Source organism: Punica granatum, chromosome 3 (assembly GCF_007655135.1).
Source record: "Punica granatum isolate Tunisia-2019 chromosome 3, ASM765513v2, whole genome shotgun sequence".
Classification (NCBI taxonomy): Eukaryota; Viridiplantae; Streptophyta; class Magnoliopsida; order Myrtales; family Lythraceae; genus Punica; species Punica granatum.
The window spans coordinates 39,893,897-39,918,533 of NC_045129.1; the positions used below are offsets into that span (position 1 = coordinate 39,893,897).

General features: G+C 35.0%; 1 protein-coding gene and 1 long non-coding RNA gene across 4 annotated transcripts; both read left to right on the forward strand.

Annotated features, from left to right (window-relative positions):
- Positions 1–776: 776 nt before the first annotated feature.
- LOC116199634 (ABC transporter B family member 25, mitochondrial) lies at positions 777–13,239 on the forward strand. Of its 3 annotated transcripts, none has more exons than XM_031530082.1 (22): positions 777–1,038; positions 1,279–1,385; positions 1,591–1,898; positions 1,981–2,202; positions 2,300–2,486; positions 2,593–2,654; positions 2,867–2,910; positions 4,172–4,274; positions 4,483–4,590; positions 5,177–5,260; positions 5,369–5,429; positions 6,353–6,498; positions 6,590–6,706; positions 7,498–7,583; positions 8,645–8,733; positions 8,910–8,965; positions 9,945–10,025; positions 10,136–10,201; positions 10,309–10,401; positions 11,599–11,663; positions 12,383–12,518; positions 12,842–13,239. In XM_031530082.1, exons 3-22 carry the CDS (start codon positions 1,623–1,625, stop codon positions 12,977–12,979), a joined length of 2,220 nt encoding a protein of 739 aa, XP_031385942.1. In that variant the 5' UTR covers positions 777–1,038; positions 1,279–1,385; positions 1,591–1,622; the 3' UTR covers positions 12,980–13,239. The 3 variants fall into 3 exon arrangements, with proteins under 3 accessions (XP_031385942.1, XP_031385941.1, XP_031385940.1); XM_031530081.1 differs by having other exon boundaries at positions 778–1,038; positions 1,518–1,898; positions 1,993–2,202; XM_031530080.1 differs by having other exon boundaries at positions 780–1,038; positions 1,518–1,898.
- A 1,318-nt stretch (positions 13,240–14,557) lies between these two features.
- Positions 14,558–21,816, forward strand: LOC116201790. Its single transcript, XR_004155944.1, has 2 exons — positions 14,558–14,638; positions 21,667–21,816. It is a non-coding gene; the product is annotated as an uncharacterized LOC116201790 (long non-coding RNA).
- Positions 21,817–24,637: the final 2,821 nt, after the last annotated feature.

Here is a 24,637-nt window from a genome sequence, read left to right on the forward strand (position 1 = left end):
ACTTTGATGTAAATAAAGTACTTTAATAATTGGGAAAAATATTTTAGTAGAAATAACTCATGAGATTTGTAAATGCTATTAATAGGTAGCTTAAAAGTGAGTAAATTCTATGATAATAGACAAATTACCAATTTTTAAGACCAAATTAAATTAAATAATAAATATAGATAATTTTTCTCACGGCTAATAATCAGTACAACAAGCACAGGTGAAGTGGCTAATTGTTATATATATATAATATAATTCAAGTTACCCCATGAGATCCTTCCATGTAGATGTTTTTCTTAAACCCCGAACTCATGGTAAAGCGTCCCTTCACAATCCCGCGTTAAGACATATACACGAATGTCAAGTCAATAATTATCCAATCTCTTTTTATTTTTCTCACTTGTCGTAATGAACTTAAATTTTAACATTTTTATTCTATTTTTTCCCCCTCACTAGACCTGCGCAACGAGAGGGTAAAAAATACTAGTTACATATGTGTAACGTCATAATATATAATCACGCTGGACTGTTCTGGGCCTGGACAGGATAATCCCAAAGTTAAGCGAAATTTAAGTCGTATAAAAATATTTCTCTAAAATCGGCCCAACCCAAACTCTACTAGAGTGACAAGCGGAATAAATATTTCACTAAACGGCAGCAGGCCCATCCCAATGATCCCATCCATCCCCTAACGGATGAGAATGAAAAACACACCCTGGACAGCCCAAACTCTGCCGTGCTGCTCCTCTTAACGGAACGGAACATACTTTGGACAGGAATACTAATGATAAAGTACTGGGACCAAGGACAATTTGCTTTGCTTTGCTGTGCTTTGCTTTCCTTTCCCTGCTCACTCTCTCTCTCTCCGTCCTTACCGGTGCCGGTTCCGGCGGCACTGCCTGCTCCTGCTCCCGCTTCTGCTTCCCTTCTCCTCCTCTGACGCCGCTGCCTAATTCTGTTTTCCCGATTATTTATCGCGTTCTGGTGCGCTGCAGCTGTGGCGTCGCTCTCCTCTATGTCGTCCTCCAGTCTCACTGACTCTGTCCATGAGTGAGTTTATCTATTCTCTGTTCCTTCCTTTCTCCTTCACTCTGGTCTGGAGAATGCATTCGACTCGTTGCTTATCTCCCGTCTGTCTGCGGGCGGGGCGGTTGCTTGCTTTGACGTGTGACTTGGGATCTTCATCTTAACCCCTAGCTCTGTCTATACTCTTGTCAGCTGAGCTAAATTTTTATTGTATTAGGAATTCTATTCTAATTCTGTTCTGTTCTATTTATACATATATTACAGGGAAGCAAGGACGCCTCAGTCAGGGCAGTAGTACAAATAGAATAAAAGTTAGCCCTTGTTCTGTGCCAAACCCTGCCAACAGAACAGAACAGAACAGAACAGAACAGGTATTTATTTATGTTTGTGTTCTTCGCGAAAAAACTCCTCATCCCATTGCCCTGGTGGATTATTTTGTCGCGAAAAACTCCTCATCCCATTGCCATGGTGGATTATTAATCTCATTGCCAAATTTCTTGTAGTTCTCTTCTTCTTTGCGACCTTTCGAGCCAATGGTTCTGGAATAATCCAAAAAGAATTGGATGGGGTTTGTAGGTGCATCGAGGTGTTTGAGAAGTGGACAGGATATGATCCTCCGACGCTACTGTACCTCTCACTGTCCCCCTTTCTTCTCACCCCGCTGCCTTTATTCCCCTTATCATCACTTCAATGGGGGACAGGCTGATCCAGCGTCTGCTACAACCCGCACATCTTGTAGCTTCTGGGGCCGCCGCTTATCCCCAATTAGAAGAGAGTGCGTCAATCCCTGCAATGTCAATCTCAGAGGGAGTGGCAACTTGTTCACCCACCTCAAGGCTTTCATTTCCGATTCTCCTGCCAACCGACCTTCCCTGGATTTACCTGTGAGTGCTCTTGTGTTGTGGGGATCATCATAGTATCATCATCATTACCCATTATAACTTTGATATGCTATGCTTGACTAAGCTCCATAAGCAGCGCTCCATGTCCAATGGCCGCGCGCTTTACTCGACATCGTCGGGAGCTGCGTTCGAAAGGAAACTGTCAGGGCCGCAGAAAGGAAAGGAGGAGGACCAAGTTGCAGACACCAAAATTCTTCGCACTCTTGCCGGTTACCTGTGGATGAAGGACAATCCTGAATTTCGTTTAAGGGTCCTTATGGCTTTGGGTTTTCTAGTTGGTGCTAAGGTGAGTATAGCTAATTAAGCTGCTTCATTATCCCTCCTCTTCTCCCTTCCCATTTCGCTTATTTGCCCTCTTCCTCCTCATTCATTCGTTGCTTTAGGTTCTCAATGTCCAAGTGCCCTTCCTGTTCAAGCTGGCTGTTGACTGGCTGACTACTGCCACGGGCAATGCCGCTGCTCTCGCTTCCTTCACCACTGCTAATTCCAATCTTATAGCCCTCTTTGCCACTCCAGCATCCCTTCTGGTTGGTTATGGAATTGCACGTGCAGGATCTTCTGCCTTCAACGGTACTAATATTACTACTACCATGTACTGGAGTTCTATTTCTTCTAGCCACTCCTGCTTTTTCCCTTGGAAATACTAAAAATTTCATGACATATTGGTTGCCCGCAGAACTGCGTACTGCAGTGTTTTCTAAAGTAGCACTGAGAACAATCCGGTCAGTTTCTAGGAAGGTATGCTCGTCTTTCAATTGTCATCCTCCGTTCAACAGCATGGTTGACGTTCCTTTGGAACCTGCATGGCATGGTTTCTTACACCGTCCCTTTTATGTTGTTAGTGTTGTTATAGTTCTCCTGGCGCATTCTACTGACTGTGAATCCCAGACACCTAAGATGCTCACTTTAACTCTCTTTCGCTGAGTATCCCTGCACTCACGTTCTTGCAGGTATTTTCACATCTGCATGACCTTGACCTTCGTTATCATCTAAGGTTTGCTGCCTGATCCTCATCAACTTTATGCCTTATGTTCTTAGAAGATTTTGTTTCATGGCCCGAAATCGGCTGGAACATTATAAGCTTCTTCAGTTCCATCTGTTTATTTTGATTTTATGGTTTATAACTAATTCAGTGCTACTAATTGGTTGAGCAACTCATGTTCGCTACCATCATAAATTTGATACGGAATAAGAATGCGTGAGGTCCAAAGGTGCTAGTTAATAGCAGCTTACCACTTTCACTTGGATTTTAAGGGCTAATGGCCATTGTAGATGGCTGAGGGAGATAGTCATATTTTCGCAATAGGAGAATGACAGAACAGATATGAAAAAGTGAGATACTGCAATTGTAAAAGGTTTTCATGTTTTGTGTTTTCTGGGATGGTGGATGCGCTCATCACTGTTGTGTTGAGTTATCATGCTTTCTTCGCTTAGCTGTTGGCGAACTTCTTGTTCATACACTCACAATTTTGGAATGCATTGCTCTTTTGTACATGTTCATATTCTGAATCTTGAAATCTGACAGCAGCAATCAAAAACCGTCTTCAGGACCCCTTTAACCTAGCAGTAGTAGGAAAAATGAAGTGCCAGCTTATAGTAGTAGCAGATGGCCATTAGGTTGGCAGCTTCAACGTGGTCCTAAAATGGTTCATGCAAAGATTATTTTTCTTCTAATGTAATTGCGAAACTTGGTGCAACATCAAATATTTTGATTGGCAGTTCTTGGTCAATGTTTCTAAACACTAGAGTGTTGCCAGCGCTACGTGCGTGATTATACATACATATGTGTATATATATCATCAAGCTTTATATTTCATAGACTTTTCATCCATGCTAACTGCGTTTAATTTCCAAATTTTCAATTCTTTTTATTTTTAGTTCTATTTATATAGGTCAATTTGAAGAGAAAATTGAAGTTAAGGGGGTAAAAGTAAAAAAAGAAAAAAAAGGGGGAATATTGCTAGGTTAAGTGTAAGAAATTAATGACCATTTCTTTTCTTGTCTTTTCTTTTTTTTGAAATTAATTAATTAGTTAGTCTTTATAATGTATATGGATTCTTGGGTGTTAATAAGACTCTCTCTAAAAACAAAGGAAGGGCTATCATGTAAATTCACCTCAGGTCTGGTCTCTCTTTACAATATAGATTGATTATAATATCTTGATCATTAAACTCTTTTAATGCAATCTAGTTAGTTTTAATTAGGCATTGATTGAGGGGCAAACTTATGTTGGCTATTTTGCCCATTGCTTTCAGCCGAGAAACAGGCGCATTGAATAGGATAATCGATCGTGGTAGCCGTGCTATAAACTTTATCCTCTCCTCTATGGTGTTCAATGTTGTACCCACTGTATTAGAGGTACGTCTGGACCTGCTTTTCAGCTTGTTGAACTATTAAAGGTGCTTGCTGTTAAAGGATGACATGAGCAAGTTCAAGAATCTGACTCTAACAGTTCACAAATAGAACTTTCTCCAAAACGCATTTCACTGATCCGTTTTCCACCGTATTGAGCTCTGCTTATAACGTTTTTAAACTAAAAGGTCCAGTTTAACATATGCATTTCCAGATATCTATGGTATCAGGTATACTGGCATACAACTTTGGAGCACCTTTTGCATGGATCACATCGCTCTCAGTTGCTGCATATGTTGCCTTTACATTAACTGTGACACAGGTACGAGTTTGTCTAACACATGAATATACAAGACTTCAGCTCAAACTTTGTTGCTGTTCATGTTCTCTTGCTCGCTGAGAGAAACTATCTTCCAGGCAAAACGAAAACTGTGAACTTTGGTCAATATATAACTCTCTCTCTCTCTCGCGAGCACTAGCTGAGTGCCCCTCCTTTAACATTTTCCATTTTTTAATGGAAGTAATTTTATTTTACGAGTATCATCAAGAGTAATCCTTGAACTCTTCCTTATGATTAGGTCATAGACATCCTCCATTGCAACTCTTAGGTTCTGAGGAGAGTTCGGTTATTCAAATGCAGTTGATGTTCTTTTTACTTATTTAGACCCCATAATTTTGTTCCATGTACGGAACTCCCCCCTGCTCCTTGAAGCAGTTCTTTCTTATCCATTTTGAGAGGGATATTCAATCCTGCAATACTCCATATGAGCTTACTTGCTGATTTTTTTTTTGGGCCAAACTGAAACTTTTCATTTTAATTCTGTTTCCGTCCTTATATATAGGTTGGGCTGGGAATATGATACTAGTACTGAAAAAATTTTTATCTTACCATTCGCTGTCTTTCACAGTGGAGGACAAAGTTTAGGAAAGTCATGAATAAAGCTGACAATGATGCAAATACCAGGGCAGTTGATTCACTTATCAATTATGAGGTGAAGAACTGTTGTTTTTTGACTGATTTACCGTACTTTTTTCATAGCCACATTGGATTATTTCATGTTTTGTTTAATATGTAGTGTTAATTTTGCTATTCACTCCAGACTGTCAAATACTTCAACAATGAAGCGTATGAAGCTGAGAAGTATGATGAATTTCTGAAGAGTAAGTTCTCAAGGCATAATGGGCCCGACAAAAGAACAAGAAGAGATTCTTTAGTCATTTGTGTTTGGTTTTAGAGTTGAGTACAGTTGAGTTTTGGTTTTAATTGGTTTGTAATGATTGTGTTATTGAATTATTAGATAAAGTGTGAAAAAGTAATGAATAGTTGAGAGAAAGTAATGATTGTGTTGTTGGATTATGGAAAAAGTAATGAATAGTTTAGAGAATTTAGTATTAAAAATTGAATTGAATGGTTAAAAAAATTGAAGAAAAAGGGAAAAGTAATAATTGTGTTGTTGAATTGAAGATAAGTGGAGTTAAGTGGATTAGAGTTAAAAAATTTTGTGAAACCAAACGGCCCTAGCAAAAGCTGAAAAGAAAGTTTAAATACATGATCTTTTTTTTTTTGGGGCAAATCTACAAATTCAAATTCAAAATCTGTTAAATCTGAAAGGTTCTAATGATTAAGTTGCTTCTCATTTTTAAACTTGGCCATTTATTGTGGACATTGTAGCATGTATCCATCCAGCTATCAAATAATAAGTACAATTTCAATCATGCAGATAACACCCCAGTCGGAATTTATTGTACTTTGTTTAAAGTTCATGTATCCTCTGAAAGATGTGTTTTCTGAGCACTAATTAGGAAGTACACTGCGACTCTCAAGAGCTTTCAATATGTCTCGTCTTAGCAGCATTGAGTTTTTGCTAATTTGTTCTATAACAAAAATTTATAATTGTTTGGGGGTGGCCAATCAAGTTCCTTGTTCATAGTATTGGAGTATCCCAAATCCTTCTTCAAAAGCAAGCAATTCTTGGTTTATATGGAAAGTGGAGCATGCTTTAAGTGAAATTTTACTCTGCTCCAATAGTTATTATTCTCACGAGAATCCTTATTGTTCTTCCCATTCTGATGTTGCTCTTCAGGGTATGAGGATGCTGCATTAAAAACACAACGAAGCCTTGCTTTACTGAACTTCGGTCAAAATGTAATATTTAGCACGGCTCTATCCACAGCGATGGTATTATGTTCTCATGGAATCATGAATGGCAAGATGACAGTTGGTGATTTGGTAGGATTTTCTCATTGTGAGACGCCTTTCTTGATGTATGCATCTATATCAGTTTTTGTCCTCATAGCATTTGTGGAAATTTTGGACACAGGTTATGGTAAATGGACTTCTTTTCCAACTTTCTCTGCCACTAAACTTCCTTGGCAGCGTATATCGGGAAACAATACAAAGTCTTGTTGATATGAAATCTATGTTTCAGTTGTTGGAGGTACTTTCTTGGCGACTGCTCAACCATTACAAGCAATTTTAGATTTTGAGTGTTCAGAAAGAGGAAGGCACTTACTGAGGTTCACTATTGTGGATTGAATCAAGCACTGGCAAATGATAGGGCCTAGGGTATTCTATCTTAAGGCGCCTGCCATCGCACCCATCCTCCTCTTGAACGCCATGTTAAGAAAATCAAGCTTATAAATGGATGCCTAGTATTCTCCCCTCTTCTGCTGGTTGCACATTTAATTAAGGGGTGTTAGATAGTATTGAGTAATATAGGGAGGTAAAACTCTCGTTGTGATGGCATTGAGAGGTTTCTCCAATTATCCAAGCTTATTAGAGGTTCATAGAGGTCTTACAATGTTAATCTTCCCAGAAAGTAAGCAAAAGGGTGGATCGCTATAACTGAAGCATAACTCTTTCTTTGACTGTGAAAATGGTGGGGATGGGCCTACCCAGCTGTACCAAAACGTTAGGCATTTTCTAGGGCCTGAAATTTGTGGTGTGATGGTAGCTGACCTGGGTCAGCTGCCTGACCTTGCTGAGTTCAGCCTATGCATAGGCTACACAAAAGCCTTGCATCTTAGGTGATAAGTCACTTAATTATCAGGAGCAATGGAGCCTCTAGGTGTCAAACTCTTCGTGGTACAGACATATTAATGATTACTAGCAGTGCCAACCCCTTGTGTGCTAAGTTTTCTTTTATTTCTTTTGTTCCTCTCCTTATGTTCTTCCCCCCCAAGCTGTTCAGTTCAATGTACTGATCATGAAAGTTTTCTTTCCACGCAGGAGAGAGCTGACATCAGAGATAAGGATGGGGCGAAGCCCTTGACATTAAAAGGAGGCGGCATTCAGTTTGACAATGTGCATTTCAGGTGCTTAGAAATATCGAACTACTATTTTAAGAGCTACCACGTTCATCTCAGAAGCACACACTTTCAGTTAGTAAATCTTCTTGCCATTTAAATGGACCTTTTGATATGTTACTGGTGCTTAATTAAGCATCATGAAGTGACAAATTGTGAACCATGCTTTCTTCTAGCGAGCTTAAGCTCTTAAAACAGTTTTCCTCTTAAAACAGTTTTCCACTTAAAATTTCACTAGGATTAAATGAAAATTGAAGTCTTTAATTTCATGGAAAATCGTAAAGTTTATTGTGTGCCTTCTTGTAGTGAACATCGTTGCACACAAGTAATATCTTTTACAGAGGACGATATGCAGTTCAAAAACTGCCTAGCTACTGACAGAAAGATGATGGATGGCACTATATCTGTAGTAGTCACCTCTGCGTCCACTATATGATAAATTTTAAATGAGATGTATGTTGATTGATGATATGCGATTCTTTTATGATTCATTTTAAAGAATAGGTTGGAGGACAAAGGGCATAAGCAGTTGTAGGGGGAAAAAATGTAGCCTGCCAAGAGATTGACTTTTCCATTGTTAATGGTATATCGGTTTCTTTCTTCCTCTTTGATCAATAGAGGGTTGTTTTAGCAAAAGCACAAAGGGGGTGCAAACCCATATACAAAGGATATACAAAAATAGAACAGAAAAAAAAGTAAGAGGGAGATTACATAGTGTCAAACAAATATTTAAAAACAGCATCATCCCAATGCTAACATCCATTGATTTGGAAACATTCCGTAGCCTTGTTAATTAATCCGCCAGTGAATTGCTAGATCTGGTCAGTCTTAAGGTTGAAATTCATGAAGCAGCTTGTTGGTTTATAAATGTTCAAATGATATGAAACTTCCAGGATAATGATTGAATATTCTTTTGCTTGGAGAAATGATTAAAGTTCTTTTTTTTAATAGATATATTGAAAGTACTTGTATATGAGTCCACTCATTAATTGATACTGATAAAATTTTGTTTCTTTTCCAATGATATATTTTATCAGTTGTTGAGACACCTTCTTTTCCACTTGCTACAGTTATCTGCCGGAAAGAAAAATCCTTGATGGAGTATCTTTTATAGTTCCAGCTGGAAAAAGTGTAGCCATTGTTGGGACTAGTGGCAGCGGTAAGTTTTGATGTGACTTCTGTCGCTATTATCTTCACAGCTTCATACTCAGATGTTCCGACTCCCAATTTATGGTTACTCATATATTGGATATACATCAATATATCCCTGATATGCTGAAGTGAGTTCTTCCTTTTGACATTACTGATGAATCTAAATCTGAAACTGTGTTGCAGGGAAATCAACCATTCTTAGATTGCTTTTCAGGTTCTTTGATACTCACTCTGGAACTGTAAGAAATGAGCCATTCCGCTATTGGAATATCTTCTCCTCCTATGCCACACATTTTTTTTGCATTCTTAAGCCGATTGATGCCATTATTTTCTCTTTCTTTCTAGTGAAAAAAATTTACTATGAGCACGCCTAACCTAACCCTAGATTTTCGAAAAATCAGGATTTACCTTTCTAGCTATCTCCCCACAGTTGAACCTTTTACATGCCTGTGTGTCTGCATTTGGTGAACACCATTGAATGTTCCGTTCTTATCAGTCACCATCATCTTAAAGGGAGAAAATAAGGGAATTGCATGCTAGCTTCATTCCAGATAGCAATAAGTTTTCTGGCCATCCTGGATATTAATATTATTCTTCCTTTTAAACCACTGCTGTGGTCGTACTATTCCCTCATAATTGTTCCATCTAGTGTCCTATCCTACACCAAGAAGCTTCTTTTAACATTCTTCAAATTGTGACCTGTAATACTTGAACTAATGCGAAGAATGAGATATGATTTCTTCCTTGTAATTCTCTATGCCGTCTCTTGTACTTACCGAGTGAAGGATCCAAACCTTCACATCTAGAAATTTAAGATATGTGAAATCATTGTTGCATCAAAGTTTAGATAGCTATCCACATTAAAGATTGGAAAATCAACTCCAGTTTGCCAATCATGGAGTGTTCGTGCTAAGAGGAGCATTAGGTTCTTTTGGGGTGTTATACAGTCGATGGTGCAATTAATCAGTTATTTTTTCCATCTTTTGTGGTTTCTCTTCTGAAAATGATGTTATACATCTTCTCTTCCTGTCAAGATTTGATCTTGTTCCCTAATTAGTAGTGAATTAATACTGCAGAATAGACTACTGTGGTCTCTCTCTTGTTGATATAAGAGGCAAAATGGACAGCTGTTCTCTCTCTGTAATATCTGCTCAGTGGTGTCATAGTTCTGCTTAAGTTTCCTCCAAATGATTGTGTTAGATATGCCTCTGTCAACAGATAAAGATTGACGGGCAAGACATCCGGAATGTGACACTGGAAAGTTTACGAAACTCTCTTGGTGTGGTGCCTCAGGATACTGTAAGTTTTGATTATGCTTGTTCACACATTTTCTAGAAGTTCTTTGGTTTTATGGAAGTGCATGTGGATTTTTTAACTTTCACTTGCCATGCAAATCACCGATACGCTAGGTCCTTTTCAATGATACGATATTTCACAATATCCATTATGGTCGTCTGTCAGCAACAGAAGCAGAGGTACGCATGTTTCCTACCTCTCTCATTTTTCCATTGAAGGAGTTCTAGTTATGTGTGCAATTTTAATGTTTTACAAGGTTGCATCTTAGTCTATGGTTTCTTTCTAGGTGTATGATGCTGCTACACGCGCTGCAATCCATGACACCATTATGCGGTTCCCTGATAAGTATCGAACTGTGGTAGGAGAGCGGGGCCTTAAGGTGTGAGATTATCTGATAAAATATCTTTTGCCTGATATTTTTGGTGATGTTTGATTGGGCTTGAAAATTTTGTGTCAAATTTTGAAGTACTTAATAAGGTAAGTGCTGAATGATTTAGTAAATATTGTTTGTGTCGAATTTTATGAATGGCATTGTCTTTGCTTAATGGCTCAAAACTTTTACCTTTTAAGACTTTTGGCATACAGTTTTGAAATATTATTATAGAATTTCAGAATAAAATGGAAATTTTGTAAAAATAAAAAGAGGACAGTGAATGACTGAAAGAGAGATGCGGTGGCTTGATTGCCGGCCACCACAGGTAACAAATCCTGGCTGTGGTGGCTCCTCACCAGCCATGACCGTCTCAAGTAAGGTCGTTGCGACCTTTGGGGCCGTCATCGGCCTCATCCTAGGTGTCGTAGCTGCTGATCGAGTCCCTGTCGCTCATAAACCCACACCCACCCAAACCCCATCCCCCATCCCCCAACACCCCTCCACCCCCACCCCCACCCCCCCAACAACCACCCCCACCAAACACCCTCTTTTGTCATTCCATAATATAAGAAAACCAGAGTTCTTTGTAATCACGACAATGACGGTGCTACTCTAAACAAGCAAAATATTTGCCTCCAGCTGAGTGAGAACCCGAACAAAAAAAAAATCAGGTAGATTTCTGGTTTTGTCATTGTGTGTTCTTTTGACTGTAACAGTTAATTTATTTTTGTTTACTAAACTCGGAATTATCAAACACCACTTAGTGGGCGCCCCTTTTTGGGCCTGCAGTGGTGGTACAAAGTTTATGTGCAGCGGTAACCTGGTGTTTATCAGAGCGTATAGTTCAGTCATCCAAAAACTGAAACCACATGAGTAGAGAAACACAGAAGAGCATCTGTATTTTAAGTGTGTCACAACATCAAAACAATCAGTCAATTATTGTTTTGAGATTTTGTGGCTGCCCTGGTCCCCTTTAGCCTGTAGATAAATGCTCTCAGGTTGAGACAAAGCAGGATACAGCCCTAAATTAGTATCAGGTTCTGTAACTATGTTGATGGTTTTTTTGACCTAAATTTGAATTGTCACGTTACTGTGGTACTCAACTCAGCATCAGATCTGATGTGGGTTCACAAGGCTCTTTTTTTTTTTTTTTTTTTTTAAGGACCCCAGCCTCCTAAGGATGTAACTGACTTTTCTGTGCAGTTAAGTGGTGGAGAGAAGCAGCGGGTGGCACTAGCACGTGCTTTCTTGAAAGCTCCCCCGGTCTTGTAAGCAGTCTTATAATCTTCCCACTACGAAGAATTTCCTTGAACTTTATGCGGAAACTTCTCAAGCACCATCATCATAACAATAGTTTATATCGGCACTTTGCTATAACAAAAGTATTTAGGCATAGAGGATGGATCAATTGCAAAAGGCCACCCTGAAATTCTGATCAAGTTTCAGTGTACCCCCTTAAATTTATACATTTGCGACTAGACCCTTAAAATTTCGAGGTTGCTAGGCCATCTGTATTAAGTTTGAGTTTTGACAATCAATCCCCTAATTAGATTGCATGATTTCAAAAGTCACAGCCAAAATCTTTTCTTTCCTTTCCTTTTGGTAATCAAGAAAAGCATTATCTTTTGTAGTCCCTTTACCTCTATATGTCGTGCAACTAGGTCCCTTTTCAAGAGACTGATTTCCTAAGAGGCTTTGACAAAATATGTTTTGGACATGCTCGTGATTCTATAGATGTATGAGTTATTGTGTTCCCAAATGCTATTTCCACTTCCAATGTGGTCATTAGGTCACCACTGTATTTATGCAACTACTTGCTGATAACGGCTTCCTGACAAGCAGCCTGACACTTAAATCATTGCTTAAAATATGCTCAGCATTGTTCAGTCATAAAATTATTCGGGACAATACGCTGCACTTCATATTCCCAGTGCTGCCTATAATGAACTTTGCCTTTTTGGGCTTCACCTGAGTTTATTATTGACAGGTTGTGTGATGAAGCAACCAGTGCACTTGACAGTACAACAGAAGCGGAGATATTAAACGCGCTGAAATCACTTGCTAGTGATAGGACTTCAGTTTTTATTGCTCATCGTCTTACTACAGCAATGCAATGTGATGAGGTAAAACAATTTTGCTCATGGCTCAGGGTGTTACTGACTAGGTCGAGGTTGGCATTTTAAGGAAGAGGGTAGAGTAGGTTACAATATCAGAGCATCAGAATTACTTGGAAGTGGAGAGTCATATAGATGAGGGAGTGCTAAAAATAGCAATGGTTTCAGATCTAGGCAACAATAACACATCGCTCTAGGCAAAGGCAAAATTTGCAGTTCCATTGACCCTCCTGGTGCTAGCCATGGAGGCACATCTTTGCATTCTTTTTCCTTGTTGCTGATGTGTTATGATGTAGTAACAGTTTATAGTCGTCCTGAAAATTGGCTTTCAGATAATAGTTTTAGAGAAGGGGAAGGTGGTGGAACAGGGACCCCATGAAATGCTTTTGTCACAAGCAGGAAGATATGCACAACTGTGGGCGCAGCAGAACAGCTCTGTGGATGCAGTTGATGGGACCATTAAGTCGTAATTTGACCGACGCTGATAGACTTCTCGTCACATGGAAAGCATCTTCGAGGCAAGTCCAACAAAGTGGACATAGAGCACGTACTATAGGCGTATAAATAGGAAGGAATAAAGGTTCAACTTTAACTATTCGTATTCCCCACCATTCCATTTCTTTACCCTGTCTAATAGTAATGGATGGGGTTAGCTTGTCATTTTGGTCCGTATTTTACATAAATTGAACCATATAAAGTTTGAGCAATCCGATTCTCCTCTCTTAGCCAAGTGCATTCCATATATACACATATATATATTTATGTAAACTGTAATCAGTCGTTAAATTTTGTATGATTCATTGAATAGATAACTAAATTAACAATTAATTAATCTCCAAATGTCGACTTCAAATCATTTCAGTATATATACCTAATTATGTTATATTCAGGCTGGGGCTATTTCCACCCATTTTGGCTAATCCACTCCCTTTAATTATCATGGCACCAAAATGCCCTCAATAGCTCATTAACTACTCTAATTTAATATGAATAAACCCCTATCACTCTTTGATTTCGCGTACCTTTCTTTCTTGATTATTGCATTAAACTTTTCCACGTGAAATTTTTTGCACTTTACATTACACTAGTATTTTATCATGTCCATTACACGGGTTCATTATCATATGCATGTTATCATTTTTATGAGAATTATTGATCACATTTTAACAATAACATTTCTTATTAATAAAAATAAATGATTAATTTGAAACTCAAATTAATCATTTATTCATATTTTTGCAAACCGAACTTGTTTTTAAGCCATTTAATTAATGAATTATTATGTTGATAATTTGAACAATATTAATCTAAATTTGTTATATATATGAAATTATGCATTGCCATTTATATAAAAAAAATTTAGCTGAATTATATATATATATATATATTAATCTATATATTAGATAGAATTCTATATAAAAAACAATTTCTACATTTATCAGTTCTTAGTTATTAATTTTTTAGATTATATTAGTGTGAAAATTTAAATTTATCATATTTATGATATCATGCATTGTCATATGTATTAAAAATATTAGATGAATTATATATATATATATTAATTTATGTATTGGATTGGATTTTATATAGAAAGCGATTTTTGCATGTACTATCACTTCATGATTAATAATTTTTTAGGTTATATTAGTTTGCAGGAGCTTCCTCTTATATTAGATAAACTCCTTTTTGTATTTTTAAAATTTTAAAATAATATAAGAAATTTTTACAATAATTATTAATAGATGAAGCGAATTGACCATTCTAACCCCATTAACTATAACCCTATGAAATGTTTGTGGGAGTCAATTTTTACTTATATAGTAGCTTTCTATCACACGCGTTGCACAGATTCATTTTCATATATTTCTATATCATTTCTTAATGTAATTATTTACATGTTAAAGCACAAATTTTCTGATTAAAAATAATAAAAAATTTCAGTTATTAATTATAATTTCAAATATTTATCTTTACATTTTTGATAAAAACTAGAGTGAATTAATTTTTTTTGCAATATAGCAACTAATCAAATTTGACATATTTCGTTCAGGCATGGAAGACTGGGTGAAGAGCCCTATGGAGTAAGGGGTTGGGAACGCCCCAACATTATTGAGGACGATGGCGAACGGGTAGGTGAATAGACTCATGAGGAGTCTGAAATTCAATTTCTTTTTACTCTAGCAGACATGATAACTGTAGCGCAATGCTTTTTCAACATTGGTCAAAAATTATTTTAATAATATTTTGAAACTATTTATTTCAATTGATATGCATCATATTGTTGTGAATTATCAATATAGATTGACATTTAGTAATTAGAATAAAACTTCATTTCGCTCATTTCTTAAACAATATTTATGAGATTCTTATTTTCTAAGCGCATTAGCACTATATTGTAATATTTTTCATTTATAAGATCATAACTTTTTGGAAAACGCATTGCCTTTTTAACATAATAAAATATTTTTGATAATAAATTTCAAGTTTTATACAATAATTAAATAATAAAATTAGACTAAGTTTACATGGTTCAATATATATTTTGTAGCAAACAATCTCAATTAGTTAGCAATATATTATATTACATTTATTTAATAGTAAGTATATTAGAGAGATGTGTTGTAAATAATATCATAAGTTCATATATATTTACTTCAGTAACAATTTTTTAAATATGCAAATTTTGTGACATCCGTGTTTAATTTTTTATATTATCATAAGTTCATAAATAATAATAATAATAGTTTTAATCTCATAATAGAAATTAGGTTAACATCCAATTAAATGAAAGAAATTCACATAATTAAATGAATTCTCTTAAACTTTTTAAAATTTTGTTCACTAATGAGAGATCATTTATTAGTGTAGGATCCAATTTTAGTTATATGACCATAATTTCGTAAAATTTGTGATTTGTTATTATTTTTTGGGAAATTTTTATATGAAAAAATAATTATTTTTTTAGTTTTCTATCTTTGTATTATACACGATTTCATCCTTTCATACATTTATTTCATTTATATAATAATTATTTATGTTTTAAATATAATTTGCTTCTTAAGAATTAAAAAAAATATTAAGAAAATAGTTTAAAATTTTACCTAATAATCTTTGAATAATAACCTTCGATAAAGTTGGATTAATTAACTTATTCAGTATATATTTTTTAAAAAAATTTCTCTTACAATTCGATTTATACATTTTCATACTCAATTTTATATATGTTAATTTCTTTTGCATGCCAGTAGTTTATGGTTTAGTCCTATATATGATCAATTAATTGTTTATCAATAGAATTTATATAGTAATATCCAATTAAATATTTCATTGTTATGAAATTATAATTTGACCATTTTAATCCTACTAATTAAGACCCTATTTAATGCAAAGTGGAGTTTATTTTACTATATATATGGATATCCACTTATCTATGATATTACTTTAAGAAATTCACATTTCTGTATATACCACTAATTCGAAATTGATGCGGTAAGGAACTATAGAATATATGAATACCACAAAAAGAAATCTTTTTGTGAGTTGTATTCATTCAATTAATTTCAAATAAGTCGTATCTTGGTCAGACCAATAAATAGAGCTGAGGTTATAGTTAAAGCCGCTAGTAGAAAACCGAAAAAACTAGTTATAGTAAGCATGAAGATGAATGAGCTAAATGAGTTCTTTTTATACATATGCTTATAAAGCACTTTCCTAAGTTTCAAGTTTTGAAAGATACTAAGAAAAAATACCAATTCAAATGAAAGAATAATGATAAGAAATTTTTTTTATTTCTGGGAGCCTTTAATATTTTTTTAGCATATTATCCTATTAATTGGTTGGAAATCTTTTTTTTTTGTTATAACCAGGATATTTGGGTTTTACTTGACTAATCATACCGTCCACATGAATACCTTGCAAGCCTATGGGACAAGTAAGTTTGGCCAAGGTGACACAATAGGAAGTATTCTCCTACATGATTTTCGAGGTGACTTGAACCTGAAACTTCACTAAGGAAGTCACACCCTTAACCACCATGCCAAGCCTATTGGGTTAATTGGTTGAAAATCTTGATGTGCAAAAAATAAAAACACAACCAAATATATATACGTATATCTGCAAAAATAATTTCTTTACTCAAAATGTACCAAACAAGTTTTTTTTAATAAAAATGTGTACTTCTATGAAACAATGTTCTTGCTTTTTGCCCAAATATTTAGGGTAGACAAAATTTCAAATGAATTATTAGGAAAAGACAATATACTAGATGCTATTTCTTTGCCATTTTACTTTGTTTATTTTATTTATTGCCATAATATATAATGTCAAATTTTCATGTAATATAGCTAATTTAATGCCAACATATTATTCGAATTTGAAATTCATGAATATTATTTAATTAATATTTTCACAATTGAAAAGATTTTCTAACTAAAAATTTTAAAAAGTAAATTAAAAAACAATGATTATATGAGCACAACTATCTGTTATTCAAAAAGCACAAACTCATCAATTATATATACGTTTTCTAAAAAGATAATAATCAACAAGTAGTTAAAAAAAAGTTACAATTAATATAGGAGTCATTTTGTTTGAGTATGAAGATTCGATTCTTTTTTCTTGGCGAGATCTATAAATGAGTAATAGAACACTAAACAAATAAGATTTTGGTTTATAAAGTAGGATTGTATTTTTTTTCTCAGTTATCGGGCAAAAAAAACAAGAATATGTCTTACAATAAGTAGTGTTTTTGGCCTGTGTGTTGCGTGGGTTCCTTTTCATATATTTTTGTACTATTTCTTATTATAATTATTTATATTCTGAAACACCAATTTCTAATTAAATATAATAATTATTAATTTTAATTTTCAAGTAATAATCTTCAATATTTTTTGTTAAAATTATAGTAAAATAGTTATTTTAATAATAGTTTGAAACAAATTGTTTCAATTAATATGCATCATATATTTAAGTTAATTGAAAACATAGATATATCATATATATCAAGTTTAGTAATTAAAATAAAAATTTGTTTCGCCCTGTTTATTTAAAGAGTGCTTAAGGTATTCTTATTTTTTGTTCTATTTATGAGCTTATGTTCATAGTATTTTCATTAGTTTTTCTATAGGATATACTTTGTTATGGAAATCCTATACACGATTAATTAAGTTTTTTGTATTGTTTATATTCTCTGCATCGTATATGTTCATTTTAACACATTTAAATCTTATACATAATATTTAATTTATGAAATTTAGTTTTTTTACAATATTGAGTACATTTATTACGAACATTTATTACAAGCGTCGTCTAATTTACTATATATTAAATCTGTGCGTTGCATGGATTTTGTAAAGAAAATTTGTTATGAAATGTTAGCTATTAAGACAATTATCTATAATTGATTTATAGTTCATATTAATATATATAATAGAAAAATTGTTCTTATACAATATAAACTTTAATGTGATAAATTTCATACTCACGCTAGATAATATTAATTAAAGAGCTCATGAGCAAATAATTCATGTAAAATATTTCACGGACATGATCTCAATAATCAATTCAATTTCTAAGAAAATAGTTATATAATCCACAAAAAAAATTCCCAACTAGTTTATTATTAATGAAAGATTAATAATCATGGAGATAAAATTTTAATATTAAGTATTCGTAGTTGTCTTTTTCTCACTCATATTTGATATATTAAGTTTTGTAAAATGACTAATCACTCTGATGAGAGATTTACTTAATTTAACTTTTATAAGGCTAATAATGATTATTAAAATTAATTAAGTAAAGTTTAATAATTCCTAATGTCTTTAAAATTATTTATATATGTATTTACCAATAAAATAGCAATTTTTTTTATAAAATAACAATAAGTTATTGGAATTCTTCTTTAATGTTTTTGGATATATTTTCTTTAATTACAATAATAGTTAATATTATTCAATTTCTATATAACATACTAATTGATTAAACATTTACGATTCTACCCCTATTTAATGTGGTGTGATACAACTTTATATTCTTTAATGTTTTCTGGATATATTTTCTTTAATTACAATAATAATTGATATTATTCAATTTCTGTATAACATACTAATTAATTATACATTTACGATTCTACCCATATTTAATAGGGTGGGAATTTCTATATATATATATATATATAGATTTTTCGTAACTGAATATTTAGAATAGAGAGGAAAAATGTATAAATAGTAATAAATTGTGTGTTGAGTAAGAAAGGAAGAGATGAGAATTGGGAGAGTAATTTTAAATGTTTTATCCGTATGAAATTAATATGTTCTCAGATCATTTTGGTAAGATGAACAACAAATGGGGTAAATTAGCCAAAGAGGGGGTGAAAATAGCCCTAGCCAATTATTTGTTATTACCTACCTCAATAATGTAAAGCGGTATGATAAATTGATCCCAATAACGCTTTAGGCTCCGTTTGTTTCAAGGAAAATAAGTTCATGAAAAAATTAAATTCCACGAAAATAAGTTCATGTTGCGTTTGGTTTGCAAGTAACATTTTAAAATCAGATTTTGATTTTGAAAAAGAGTTGTATAAATGGTTATATATGGGGCCCACCATTTGACTTTGTATGAGTTATTTTGTTTCGTTGTGGAAAAAAAGTGAGACCCACCATTTGACTTTGTATAAATTATTTTATTTTATTGTGGATAAAATTAAGTTAAAGTGTGATTTTAAAATCACACTAACAAACCAAACAAAACTTTTTAAGAGAGTTCACTTTCCAAACATTTCTCTTACTTTTTTAACAGAAAGAAAATTTTCCTGTTGACCACACTTATTTGTTACCAGACATGAATTCACTCTACGTAAAATGTTTTTCCTGAAACAAATGGAGGCTTATTTTATTGCACAACTCCTGTATATGCACATTAGTAAATCTCTTAAACTCAACGAGGCTATCAATGATGACCACCCTAAGTTTCATAAAAAAAATGATTTATCAAAAAAATGACCATCCTTAATTCATGAGGACAGCATAATTCAAGAAACATTATAGTAAACAATGAAAATTGGTCCGTCCTCTCCAATGGTAGAGTGGGGAAGTTTGCCCTACTCTCACTCTTTTTTCTTTTTTCCTTTTTAAATATTTTTACTTTTTATTTTAATATATCTATATAAACCTTTTTTTTCCCTTCTCAGTCAACCGCCTCATATGCAAAAGTTTAACGGACCCGAATAATTTGGGTTCCAGCAAGGTTAGTGCAATGCATGTCACGATCATAGACTTTCTGCAACTACAAAAACTCACAACTGAGACTTTACTCAAGAGAAATAAATGACGAACTAACTAAAAACACACCACGATGGTAAAAAGCCTATTTCAATTTATCACCAGTTTATTTAAATAGTCTCTTTTTTATATACCACATGCTATGCAAAAGTTCAATAGGTCAGATTAATATATGTTCAAGTAAAGTCGGTCTATTAAAGAGATAAAGCCATGCATAAAGTGGATTTTCTCTAATCACAAGACTTGCACCCAAGATCTCGTTTTATGGGAACAAGCACCGAATCACCTAAAACCACCAATTTATAAAAAGTATATTTCAATTTATTACCAATATAAATAGTCTCTTTCTATTTAACGTTGGGTATTGGGTATGAATTTTATTTTTCTATTAAATGCAAAGTTACACTGATTATGAGATACTTTTCATGAAAATCGAACCCTATTGCAAGTAAAGTTCGTATAATTAAAATTAATAGGGCACTCAAGGCTTATTATTTGTGATCTTGGTTTTCGAATTACAAACATTGACAATTTAATTTAAGATTAACGTGGAGAAATATTAGTTTATATACCATATGAAATATCAATTAATATATATATATATATATATATTAAATTGAAATCATTCACTATCAAATGAGAGTTTATAAGTGATAAACATAAATAGTTTTGTCATCAGTTTCAATTATATTTTATATTGGCTATTGCCATACTACCCCGATAATGCAATACAATTGATGAGAAGGTTTTTCCGCGACAAGGCCCGGATAGTACCCTAGTAAGTATAATAACAAATATTGAGAAGACATTATCTCCTTTTCTTACAAAAAATAATTAGGTGGTTCATCAACAAAGAAGAAATTCACTATTAACAAAACCAGCTATACAAATTAGGGAAAATGACACCAAAAATCACAAACTTCCCACTTTTTTTTAATTTTTTTTGTTTACCACAAACTATTTTTTTCTCTAAGAAATACACAAACTATCGATCCGTTATAAGTTTTACCACGCCTTTAACTTTCCCATTAATTTTAACCGACGTATTAACGTTGCACTAAACGGTGCTACGCGGAGCACACAAATTGACCGAGTGAGACCCACATAAACTTTTTAAAAAATATAAATATGAAAATTAAAAAAAGAAGTGGAGGAGGCCGATTGGTGGGGCCCGCCACTGGCCACCACAACAGTGACTGGCGACCCCGATGAGGGGGTTGGTGGCTGACGGTGGGGTCCCACCGATCGAAAATGAAGGAATCCCCTAACTTTAATCATAATTGAGGATTTTCTCAATTCCGATCGGTGGGGCCTCGCTGTTGGCCACTATCCCCCCAAACAAGGTCGTTGGTCACCGTCGTGGTAGCCGGTGACCCCGATTGGAGGGGTGGTGGCAGGCTGCGAGCCCTACCGATCAGTCTCTTCCCCCAATTTTTTTAATCAATTTTTTTGGGTTAATTGTTGAAAAAATCACAGACTTTGCATTTTTTTCTTAAATTTAGAACGAACTTTTTTTTTCCCATCCAATCCGAGCCATTAAGTAAAATCCATTAAAATTAACAGGAGGATTGACGGAATGGTAGATGTGAGGACGGAATGTGAGTTGGTGATTTTACGTGCTATTCAAAAAGGTTCGTGCAATATTTGAGAAAAAGTATAAAGTTGATGATTTTTTTCAGCCATTAATCCCATTTTTTAAAAAATTTGAGATTTTTTAAAAAAGTTTATGTGGATCCCACTTAGCCAATCTGTGTGCGCACGTGGAGTGCCAAGTCAAGAGAACATAATATATTCGAAATCGATTGCTGAGAGGTCTTGGCACCTCGGGCCTCTGTCCGATCAATGAAGCTGACCTTGAAACTGTGATGCACGTTTTGCAGGATTGTTTGAAGGTGAAGGCGGTGAGGAGGCAGCTAATTCCCATCAACATCAGGCGGTCATTCTTCAGGGATGACAGGGAGCCATGGTTGATCAAAGAGTTGTCTTGCTCTAAACCGGGATTGGATGGTATTTTATTGCGCTTATCTTTGCTATTAGCTGTTGGATGTGCTAGTTTCACGGGATCTACGGAAGCGAAAAAGGAACAAAAATTCAAAATTTCCTACCCGTGAAACTAATCCCAAGACCTACTAGAAAAATAAGAGTAAATAAAAGCGTACTTGGAATATTTAAAATTGTCGACCGAGCGTCCCACGCGTTACGCCTCTACCGGTATCCACATCGACTTTGTCGAGGAGTTTTCGAGATCGGCGGTGCTAGCGACCAACACTCGAAAGAAACACTGATGCGACACCCGAAATTTTCAGACTAATGGACCTAATTTGAGTTGAACAATTCAACCCAAATTATATATATTTTATATGCATACACATATATGCACGCACACATATATGTATCAGCACATATAAATATGTGTGTGTTTTTATATATATCCCTTTAGCTGTATATATCTATATATATAGAGCTTGGGGGGAGCTTTTCAAGTCCCCAAACCGGTGTGGGACAAGAGGAATTAAGAATTCCAAATTGCCATGTGTCCTCACATGGATCGTGCATCAATTGTGTCCATTTAATCTAATAAATCGAGTCTAATTAATCGACAAATTTAATCTCATTAAATATCCGATTAATTTATCGCACCATAAATCATCTAATCTCTATTAGACGATTTTATTATTTCAAAATATCTCGTCAATTTAGTCGTAGTGTGTGACCCTGTAGGTTCCCAATTACGTTGATAGTAATATCGAAATCTCTATTTCAATATTATAAACAGTGAGCGGCATCTAGCAATACATCACTGTTACTCAAGTAATCGGAAAGTCAATTTCTCGACGAACCTCGTGACCTATATTACCGTGTAATATAATCCATTGTCCTCTATATCTCTATTAAGCCCAAGGCATGGTCGATGACATTTTTGTATGACTCAATATTTCTCTTTCTTGGTTTACCGGGTAAGTCTATCAGAACAAATGAACTCGATATCGTTATATCGACTCATTTGGGTATGCATACACTTTTAGACTTAACCACCAAGTGGCCGTGAGATATCGCTCCCGTTTCGTAGGAGGGACAAATCCTATCTCGGTTACTCACATTCCTCTCCGTGCTCTGTGATATACCCAATAACTGTCTTTATAACCTGTTACGGTGACGTTTGACAGTATCAAAGTATATGACATTACATGTAGGAATCCATGGTGACCTCAAGTCAAAGGACCATTACACTATAGTCACTTTGAGATATGCTAATGACAGTCACGTAACAACCCATGTAGCAATCTCATGGCGGGTCAGTCCAATATACATTACTCTTAATGTATACATGTGGTGTGGCTTAATATCTCCATATCCATGACCTGTAAAACTTGGTCATCAATCAACACCCACACTAGTCCAACCGTATTATCGTTGTCCTAATTAACGATAATACTTTGACTATGGACATTTAAAAATAACATTCGGTAATTATAGGATCTCACAATCAAGTCACACTTGATGCCTATTGAACCACTATTCCAAGGACATTATTGTGTAAAATCATATTTAGCGCAATTTATACAATAACAGAAATGTCTCGTATTATAATGAAATACATATCATATTACAGAATTGATGATAGATTGCCTCTAGGGCATACACCAATTCCCAACAGGAAGTTCTGGAAATGGTGCAATAAGACCATATTTGAGCAGGGGTTTGAGCGTCCCTGCGAGTGTGTGGGTGCCATTTTTAAGGGGGTGAGGGGTTACGTTATTTCCACACACGAGTTGTGTAATCACATCTATAGGGGAGGTTGGGAATTAAAACTCGTGGGCTGGAGGGCTCCTAATGATGGATGGATGAAATTGAATATCGATGATGCAGCCAAGGGCAACCCGAAATTTGCTGGTGCTGGATGCCATGTTTGCGAGCATAATGGTGTTTGGGTACGAGGATTTGCTCATAATATAGGCATTGCCACATTTGTTCTCGCCGAGCATTGGGCAGGGAAAACGTGCGTTGAAATGGTGTGGGACATGGGTCCGAAGAAGGTAATACTTGAGGTTGATTCTGAGGTGGTCGTTTCACTTCTACGGTCGCCTAGGGAACAAGTTGGGGTCAATGATGCACTTCTACGGTCGCCTAGGGAACAAGTTGGGGTCAATGATGCACTTGTCAGAGATATCTGAGATTTACTACATCAGGACTGGGCAGTTGTGTATACCGAGAAATGAATAAATGTGTGGACTGGCTAGCAAACCACGCACTATCATTGCCTCTTGGCAGCATAAGTTTAGTCACTGCCCGGATGGGCTCAATTTTACTCTTTTTAGGGATATTGTAGGGGCACCATGACTCGAGTGTGTATTCATTAATTTCTTATTAGTGCATTGGGCCTACCTAGCCCTGTATTTTCACCAACAAAGAAAAACATAATATATCCTCATTTAGAACTTAGGAGCAAAAGGAGATAGATATGTAAGATTAATATTTAATCTAATAGCCATAAATTACGCAGCGGAATAAACCGACCTCCAATTATTACCTTGATGACGTCGATGATTTTTCACGTGTCTCACGATAGACCTGCAAATAAGACTGAGAGTTTCTTCTAACTCCTAACCTCTCCGTATTAGACGTCTAGATGGAGACACATGCCATTTTAATTAGGCAGAGCTAGGGATCCCTTGAAATATTATTTCCTTATATATCATCCCATCAAAAGGATATGGGAAAAAGACAAAAACCCCCATTGTGCTTTGGAGTTGGGACAAATCGCACCATGTTCTTTTGTTTGGGACAAATTGCACCATGTTTTTTGCTCCGTCAGACATAGGGGTTACGGCATCAAATTATTTTTCATTT